The sequence below is a fragment of the Mytilus galloprovincialis genome, chromosome 7 (genome assembly GCF_965363235.1).
Source record: "Mytilus galloprovincialis chromosome 7, xbMytGall1.hap1.1, whole genome shotgun sequence".
Classification (NCBI taxonomy): Eukaryota; Metazoa; Mollusca; class Bivalvia; order Mytilida; family Mytilidae; genus Mytilus; species Mytilus galloprovincialis.
The window spans coordinates 58247130-58257235 of NC_134844.1; the positions used below are offsets into that span (position 1 = coordinate 58247130).

General features: G+C 30.0%; 1 protein-coding gene across 1 annotated transcript; it reads right to left on the reverse strand.

Moving 5' to 3' along the window:
• Positions 1 to 2963: 2963 nt before the first annotated feature.
• Positions 2964 to 10083, reverse strand: LOC143083376 (ciliary microtubule-associated protein 3-like). Its single transcript, XM_076259634.1, has 6 exons — positions 9950 to 10083; positions 7209 to 7357; positions 5924 to 6022; positions 4579 to 4715; positions 4079 to 4205; positions 2964 to 3634 (listed from the first exon to the last, which is right to left on the reverse strand). The coding sequence occupies exons 1-6, from the start codon at positions 9954 to 9956 to the stop codon at positions 3566 to 3568; spliced, it is 588 nt and encodes a 195-aa protein (XP_076115749.1). The 5' UTR covers positions 9957 to 10083; the 3' UTR covers positions 2964 to 3565.
• Between the last annotated feature and the right edge of the window lie 23 nt (positions 10084 to 10106).

Below are 10106 nucleotides of genomic sequence, written 5' to 3' on the forward strand. Positions count from 1 at the left end.
AACTTTAATTTAGAAAATAGAACATCTAATCAATCTCTTAATTGTGTTTTTATACCCCATTATGTTTTTTGGTCTATGCGTCCGTTCGTTCGTTCGTTTTTTCCGTCCGTTCGTCCGTCTGTCCTGCTTCAGGTTAAAGTTTTTGGTCGAGGTTGTTTTTGATGAAGTTGAAGTCCAATCAATCTGAAACTGAATAAACATTCAAGTTCCCTATGATATGATCTTTCTAATTTTAATGCCAGTTAGAGATTTTATCCGATTTTCACGGTCCAGTAAACATAGAAAATGATAGTGCTGATAGGGCATCTGTGAACTTGGGACGCATTCTTGTTTATCAATATTTCTTTCAGTTATGATCCATATGATCTTAGTTTAAAACTTTTTTTGCAAATGACACAAAATCCACGGAACAAGTGCAATAATAATGTTGGGGGTCAATTCATAGAATACATCAGAGTGATTATTGTAAGTACATACAATACCTGTGCCAATAAATGCTACAACAGTCAGACCTGTATACTTGGTGACTTTTTTGTTTTTTGTGATATATAAATACCTTACAACTTCCGTTTTTTTTTAAATGCATCTGTCTGCTTTGTATAGATCTGATGAGTTAAACCCTTTTCTATTTCCCCGAGAGGAAAGTCGCGGAAAGCGAGAGATGGGGAACACTTTACCAGTGACGGCATCAACATATTCAACAATTGTTTAGTTTTCTGCTTAAGTTATTTTGATAGGAACTACTTCTGATAGATCAATGATAATAATGTATGAAGTTGCATTACTATCAGTTCATATTTGTTTGATTACTCTTTTGAAACAGTGTTCCCTAGGTCATGGTCCAGTGAGTTTGAATTAATCAGCAATTCCTAATGTTAATTTTTCTGCTCAAGTCCGTTTGGTAGAAAATTCGTTTAATAGCTTTTTTTTATATATAGATGCATATCTGTACATATATATAGGGCCCCAAATTAACTAGTGTAAAACCATTCAAACAGGAAAACCAACGGTCTATATAAAAAAGAAGATGTGGTATGATTGCCAATGAGACAACTATCCACAAATGACCAAAATAACACAGACATAAACAACTAGTCTATATAAAAAACGAGAAACGAGAAACACATATAAATTACATAAACAAACGACAACTACTGTACATCAGATTCCCGACTTCGGACAGGTGCATGTTCAACTATCCGTTCTGGAACTTATTACATCAAGTGATGAAATAAAATTGAGAATAGAAATGGGGTATGTGTCAAAGAGACAACAAAAATTTCAAATTTTTTGAAGGTATGTATCATTATAGCAAAACCATAAAATTACAAAACAACATGTAGAAAGGAGTATTCTCAGATCATTGTGGGCTAGTTAAAGGGCCTTCATTTCAATCAGACAGTGCTAGAATATCAATATATCTGCATTATATGTCAAACTACACAAATACAAGAATACATGTATAATGATTTCAAAGTTTTATTCTCATCACATGTGTAAAATTATAACAATCATATATTATTGTCCTGAAATCAGCCAATGAAGGTTTTATTTAAGTAATTTTATCTCATTTATAAATTACATTCAAGATAAAAAGAAGGAATACCTTAAACAGACCTTTCAAAATGTATGATCTATACGTCAACAACATATTTACCATGCTTCATCAACTTTTTCAGGTGATACATATGATAAGAAAATATATTTAGAACATTATTTGTGCTGATGAAAAATTTCTTTGAAATAGCAAAATAAGGCTGTTGTATATATTTCTTTAATTCATTGTTCACCTCTAAATGATATTAAATTTTGAATATCTGATTTGAGATCAATCATGTAATGTTATTGTAATCTTAGTTCCTCTTTCTCAAGATGCATTGAACAGAACTATTGACAGATGTTTTCTAATGTATCAAATGCTTACATTTTGAATACCTTTAATTATTTTGACATAAGTTCAATGTATCATACATTCCTTTATTGAAACACTATAGGATTAAGTTTATATTGTAAAATTGAAATTAAGACAATAACCCTGATTAGTTATTAGATAATCAATAATTGCTGTATATGTATATAATGTTATTTTGATATCTTTTAGGATAAAATTAAGCTTTAAAAAATAAAAAATAGAACAAATACAGTAAAAGGTGAGATAACTCCATACCTGCTACCTTTCAATGAAAATGTAAGAAAATCAGATTGACAACTAAATCTTTAAAAATAAGTATTGATTCAGTTTCTGATTTAACATTATTCAATATGTAGTTTAAATTTTAAATTTACACTTTTCTAAGAAATGAAATACTATATGATGACAAAATATCTAAAATTCCACTCTTAATTTAGTTTTAAAATGTATTCATGAACATATAATTTCACAAAATTAGGATTAATGGCTAAAAAAAAAAATGGAGTGTCAGATATACATGTATGTACAAATTAAATCTTGTCCAAGGATGTGCATAAAAAAATGGTAAAATTATCATCTCTAAAAAATTTAAAAACTCAGTATTATATGTTTATATGGTATCATCATCTTTATACTAAAACATCCACATTTAAAAAAACCTCCATAAACCCACACGTACATACTAACTTTCATTTCACACACCCATGTTTTCTATAATTATCTCCCTTTTTCAACCATGCAATCTTTCATTCAATTACCAACAATTCACTGTTTCAGAATCTCATTCAATCTTGGTAAGCATACACCAAATGTGATTGGTTGACAATGAATATACATCAAAAGCTACAAAAATTATTTTTATTTTGTTGTAAAAAAGTGAAATTACCCATAATACTTGAGAATCTTCAACAGTGAATTCAACATCTATTATCATCAATCAAATACAGTGTAACCTGTGTTATCTGACACACTGGGGGAACAGAAAAAAATGTCAGATAAAGCAGGGTGTTGAAATACTCATGCAGGTTTTTTTTCTGTAAGGATAAGCATATTTTCAGATCATGAAAATGTGTCTGTTAAATCAGGTTGTTGGAATACTCAGGTGTCAGATTAGGCAGGTTGCACTGTAACTATTTTCTGGTAGTCCAAGCATTTCTCACTCTCATTCATTCGTCACATGTCCACTCTCCAAACAATGGTGATTGTAAAATATCACAGACATAAAAAAATCAAATCTAAACCAGGTTTTTTTTCAAATTGATTAAGGAGGTAGACCTATGATAAGGGAAATAACTCTTGAAATCATCAGTATGTTTGTGTCAACCATTTTCATAAATAAATTCTAAACTTCTAGGTTACATAGATTATTTTCAATCTGTTTCAGGTAAGGGCTTAAAATACATTGATGAAACTTGACTTTTACAAACGCATAAATGATTTAAAGAGTTATCTCCCTGAACCAAGGTCTACTTTAAATACATACATATATATATGTACAAGTAAAACTTAACAAAATAAAAAAGAAATAACAATTGTGTTTTCTCATTTCTGAAATATACTTTAAGCTGGTAACTGTTATCCAAAAGAGCCAAAGTTCAACATTTCATTTTTTACATTACAAATATTTGTTTTGGTTTTGTCTGACAAAGGAGTTCATTCATAATACAGCTTCAGGTATGCCAGTTTTCTGTGATATTTCTGTTCCTCTTTTGTACTGTACAACTGAAAAAACAAAGACAAAATACTAAAATATAAAACAACCTAATTTTAGATGGAATATTCTCACCAATTTTTTAAGACTCTATTGGTTGACTTGAAATCCAAAAGATTTAATATGTACATTAAAATTGAAATAAAAATATCTAAAACGGAATTTAAAAATTCAACATTCTTTTTTTTTATGTTAAATTGTGGGGTTGCCATGAAGGAAAATTTCTCCAATTTTTTTATCACTAAATCAAATAATAATTTCACGGATATAAATGAAAAATAAAATATTAATAAATAAATTTAAAAGAATTCTGTCAACAATTCTAGGATTTATGGTTAAAATGACTTTTTAAAAATAAAATATGAAAATCAACTTATGGTACTGTTCAAAGGGGGAATAACTCTTCTTAAACTTAAACTTCTTTTAAAACATTATATAGAGCACTGCATTTTTACCTTATCTGTATTTTTGTTGATTGTACTCTGTACGGTAATTGAGGGCATTAAGATGGGTGTTCCTCCAAAGGATTGATGCCACTGTACTTTTCTGTTTTTTGGTATTTCATGTTCATATGTTCCAGCCCTGCAGATGTAAAATTGAATTCATAACACATTTATATTGATATAAACCATGACAAATGCTTTAAATAGCAAGTGTAACTTTTTTACCATCTATAACTCAAGTATAGTATAGTTACTTTAATATACACACATAATTTATTAAAGGTTTAATATTTGATAGATTTTCCTTCCTGTTTATAATTCTATAATGATTTTACGTGAAGCATATTTTCATTATTTTCTTTTAATTGCAAAATTAACAAAAATAGCCCTGTTTTCTTGCAAAAATCATTATTTAACAGTGTTTAAGAAGTCTAGATATTGTAGAAAAAAGAAATACTCAGAAGAGATCCAGTATAAAAACTTTTTTTTTTCAATAAATCATATAAACCTACCCTGGTAATACATCTACGATATCTCTTTTGTAAATTGGAAATCTGTCTGCTCCGACTAAAAATGGTTTATTATCTGTTTCAAATGTTTGAAGATCTGTGTTGTTCTTCTGGTAGCTTGTTGGACAAGGTGTTCTAAACTACAAAAAATACATAAACCTTAATTACAATGTATCAAAAAGTTCAATACTTATACCGTGGATTCATTTATTTTCTCTGGTACCAATTTTTCGTGGATTGAGGAAAACTTATATCTTCTTGGATATTTGATTTCGTAGTTTTGCCAATGTCTGCATACAATCCTTTCATAAACTTAGTCATTCGTTGAACATTAAATTTCGTGGTTCATCCATAGCCATAAAATCCATGAAAATTGGTAACCAATGAATAATGAATACACAGCATAATAAAAATTTAAAAAATCAACACTTGAAGGAGAGAAGATGTTGAAGATGATGTCATGATGTCGTCAAGAAGAAGGAAGATGACAGATGACGATGATGATGAATAGCTGTTTAACCTCAAGTGTTGATTTAAATGCTATTTTTCATTTTTCTTTTTTTTACAAGCAGAAAGAGTGCAAAAATTTACACAATATGGCTTATTGGTAAATTAATTAATGTCATGTAGGGTGTCTATTTTAAATTAATCTGCATTGTAAAGCAGAACCTATTCTGATCAGTGTTTGTGATTACAGTGGATTCATTTATTTTGGTGGGTACCAATTTTCATGGATTGTGGAAAACTTGTCTTTTCAAAGATATGTAGTTTCACGGTTTTGCCAAAGTCATCATATAACCTGATTGAACATTTATTATAAGTTTGTTAAACATTTCAATTTGTGGTTCACCTGGCCTGTACTTACGAAAACGATGAAAATTGGTATCCCATGAATAATAATGAATTCACAGTATCAAAGAAATGATCTGTTTCCAGACATGTAATAATTTTTTTAGTTTTAGAACAATCTGACATTAGTTTAATTTTCAAAGGCATTATATTTTTTCAATGTTATTTTTATTTAAACAGACTCAGGGTTCTGTAACTAAGGTTTTTTGAAGACGAATCCACTGGAACGCATCATTTTTGCCATGGTGAGTCCTGCAGTCAGAAGATGCAATTTTGTATATATTAATATAATTTCAGTCCCAATGACAAAATAGAGCATTAGCAAATTACACAAAATTAAGATTATTTTTAACATTTGACATTAATTAAATGATATATGTGCTCAGTTGATACTCATTTTTACAATGTTGATGCATATTGGGACTCACAAGTTTTTAAAAAGATGAGTCCATGCTTGCAGGACTCCTGGACTCACCTTAGTGAGAACCCTGAAACTTACCACAAAATCTCTCCGTATCCTAGGTCCTGTTCTAGCTCCCATAGAATAACCTTTGTTGCTTAAAAGCTTTGTGTCCACTTGGTAAATAAAATTGGTTTTCTACAACAAAAATTGGCAATCTTTTAAAACAAATACAAAATTCTAATTAAGCAATATTAGCTAGCTACATGTACTATTGAAAAAGTGGTACAGTTATTTCTGTAAATACAATTTTTCATAATCTTAAGCATTATTACATCTTCAAAAGTATGAATATACAAGATCAAAGAAGAGGAATTGCCTAATTCAGTTAAAATATCTTTGTTGATACAGAAGAATGTAGTAAATTAAATAAAGGGCTGTGCTTGAGCGCATGATACGCCCGTTGATCTTTTAACTTGTCTTTTATGCTTTAAATGAATTTATATGATCAACTAGAAATATATATACAAATCAAAAGGGATGTTACAATGTACATAAATATATTCACCAAAGTTTAATAAAATCCCCCTTTTTTAAGTATAAAAATTCATTACTTAAGAAAACGTAAAATCTAAAATTTATAAAAATGGAAAGGGAGCTTATGTCAATAGATTTAAACAATTTATCAAAGTTACATAAAATTTTGTGAAAGTGTTAGTTATTGTCCCAAAATTGGAAAATCCCCCCTTTTTTAAGCATAAAAATTCATAACACGGAAATGTAAAATCTGAAATTTATAAAAATTGAAAGGGAGCTTACATCAATAGATATAAACAATTCACCAAAGTTTCATGGACATTGGTGAAAGCCTTTTTGAGTTATTGTCCGAAGTGTTGAAAATCCCCCTTTTTTTATGAATAAAGCCCCATAAATCCAAAACTTAAAATCTGAAATTTATAAAAATTGAAAGGGAGCTTACATCAATAGATATAAACAATTCACCAAAGTTTCATGGACATTGGTGAAAGCCTTTTTGAGTTATTGTCCGAAGTGTTGAAAATCCCCCCTTTTTTATGAATAAAGCCCCATAAATCCAAAACTTAAAATCTGAAGTTAAAAAAAAACGAAAGGGAGCTTACGTCAATAGATATAAACAATTCACTGAAGTTTCATGGAAATTGGTGAAAGTGTTTTTGAGTTATTGTCCGAAGTGTGGACGACGGACAGACGGACGGACAACGGTATACCATAATACGTCCCATCTAAAAGACGACGGGCGTATAAAAACATAATGAGTTTTTTGTAGACGAATTGCGCTTCTGGCATAAATACTAAATTTCAATCATGGTACAAGTGTATCTATGATGAGTTTATTTCCACTTACTTCTTCATTCTCATAACAACCTGGGCCTCGATGTGGTGCTCCTCTTAAAGGTGCTATTTCATTCCCAAACCGATTCCGAGGCATTTTAATTGGGAACAGCTCTCTATCCAGAGTTGTCATGAATGAAATTTTCGATGGTTTTTTGTCCACTAAAATATATAAAATCAAATTCACAAGTTTTGTCCACTAAAATACAAAATCAAATTCACAGGTTTAAGAAAAAGATGTCAGTCTGTGATGTTGATTTGCATGCAAAAATAACTTTTTTCAATTGACAATTTTTTTTATTATCAATATTAATTAAAATGCATGTTTACAAATGACAGAAAGAGAAATAATTGTAGTAAACTATATTTCTTTGAAAGGCATGTGGTGATTGTAACAATATATAAAAAGTTATTCTTGATTATTGTCAACCAAAACATTTTCGCAATTTTAGAAAAATAATGTGAACATAAATCAATGTGAAGTATGTTAAACATAGATCTTTCTTATATTAATACATCAAGAAAATCAAAACATCATGAAAATAAATCACAGTGAAGTCAGATACATTTGTACATTGTAGAACATTCCACAAAAATAAGTTGGTTTACAGTATTTTTTGTTGTTCACTAAGTCAATGCTTACTATAGATGCTATAGATTTTGTAAGGAATGGGTGTCTGCTGTGATCACTAAGTCAATGCTTACTATAAATTTTGTAAGGAATGGGTGTCATTGATAATATTTAAAATTTTGTTGACATTAATTTGCATGCAAAGTTTTTTGCAAGTATTTAGTTTCAATAGATAATTAATCTGTTGACAAACATATTTTTGTTGTTGTAATGTGTCCATGATAATAGATTACCATACACATGATACATTTTGTAAGAAATGGATGTCTGGTTGGTTTTAACTTTTTTTGGTGTTAATTTGCATGCAAAGTTTTCTTTTTTTCAATGGATAATTCTATCAACAAATGTGTTGATCCATGCATGCTTGCAATACACCTTTCACTATTTGTCCACAATTGCTGGACATCACAGAGGTTCCCATAAAATTTTGACATCAATATGTGATGTTCATTTGCATGCAAAATTTACTTCTTCTTTTTCTTTAAGTTTCTAGCGATCCTTCAATTATTGTCTTTATAATGCATTTGTTGACAAATAATGTGCATATTCATGTATTTAATTTGTTACTTTGGAAGATTATTGTGCACAATGGCTTATTATGAAATAGAAAAATACTAAAAAAATTAAGTTTCAAACTAAAGCTATTCGATTTTTACTTTTTTTGCAGTTGGCAAAACAGATTCTTGGGGCAATTTGGATACTGTGACCTAATTATTACCCTAAGGCCAAATATAAACATGTGTGGTTCCAGTTACATACTTTTAAAAAATAGGTAGGTTGGCAATTTTTATTATTTTTCATTTTTATTTATTTTTGATTGTCAAAATCCGGATATAAATTGTGTGTTTACCGAAATTGTTTCCGGTATCATACAAGCCCCAACTGGAACTCCGTCATTTTTACATGTGTTTGGTTGTAAAGTAAGTCGTGATACGTTTTAAGTTAATTTTGTTGCATTCTGTTATGAATTCTTCCATTTTGGCAATAACAGATGCTACCGATAGAAATTCACCTGACAGAATTCTATGACTTTAATTATTTTAAGTCACCATGGTCACAGTCCTCAAAATTTGATCGTTTGGAAATTTATTTTTTATAAATGAAAAAAAAAAAGTCTAGGGTCTGGGTTTTTTAACTAGGGTCGGTCGGGTATATTTTAATGGTCTAACATGTGAATGTATATTAATTCTGTAATAACATATAAATTTTCAGATTCACTCCAACAAATAAAGATGTATTTACATGTCACAATCACAGAATCATGATTTTTCATTTATGCTTTACATTTTCTTATTTTCATATTGCCTATCAATATATTTTCATATATATGAGATTTGTAATCAGCAAGTGAGCATATACATGTATATGAATGTAAAGGATAAGTAATCATGATTACACCTGTTTTTTGCAATGTAATCAATTACAATATGATTACTTGTAATCAGAAATGACATGATTACCGATAACACTGCAAAGCTGATTCAAAAAGAGAAATGACACTGAGCTAGTCCAAATAATTATGACGTTTGGCAAGGCTATTTTATTTTTTTTCTGGCACGCCTTCCTACGACTTGGACTAACACTGAGCTTGCTTGCAAAATGTTGACACCATGCGACAATCACTCATTGCATGATTAACCCTCTTGCTGCCGGAGGGACACATATGTCCAAACCGGCAGTGCCGGAGGGACACATATGTCCATGGATAAATGTATGCAAGCTTCTTATCAATGCTGTATCTCTTTCAATTAAAATACGGAAGAATAAACAGGGTTATGTTTTTCTCCAATTGGTCCCAAATGTAGTGGTCATTTTGTCGTGACGTCATATATCGAATGACGTTGTTGTTTGGCATGTTACGTCACAGACGTTGAGGTGTCGTATTTTCCGGCATATGAAATGCAACCTTGAAAAACGGTCGGCAGCAAGAGGGTTAAGACATCACATTTGTTTTTTATTTGTGATACAATAATTTGTTGGAAACTTGTGATCTTATGATATCTTAGGGTGACAAATTTGCATAAAAGTCAAAATACGGTCTTGAAAACATGTTCATAATTTGGCATTGCATTTTTACTGTCTGTCAACATTTAATTCGTATAATTCATCCGTGTATTTGTTACCTTCCATGTTTATTGGTTGTTTTGAACACCAGATTAGTGCTGATATATCAATAAAATCGTGGTTTCTTATGTGATTCTTCCTTATCTTATTATTTGCTAAGTACTGGCATCAATGTTGCTATGCAAATGCGCATGACCGTTATTCACTTCCGTTTTT

Bases quoted from the DNA above. Each gene is read 5' to 3' on its own strand.
- LOC143083376 (XM_076259634.1), bottom strand. The intron at 6,023-7,208 runs GTAAGTGGAAAT...TTTTTGTTGTAG, and splicing joins GTTGTTATGAGAATGAAGAA to AAAACCAATTTTATTTACCA. The intron at 4,206-4,578 runs GTAGGTTTATAT...TTACATCTGCAG, and splicing joins ATCGTAGATGTATTACCAGG to GGCTGGAACATATGAACATG.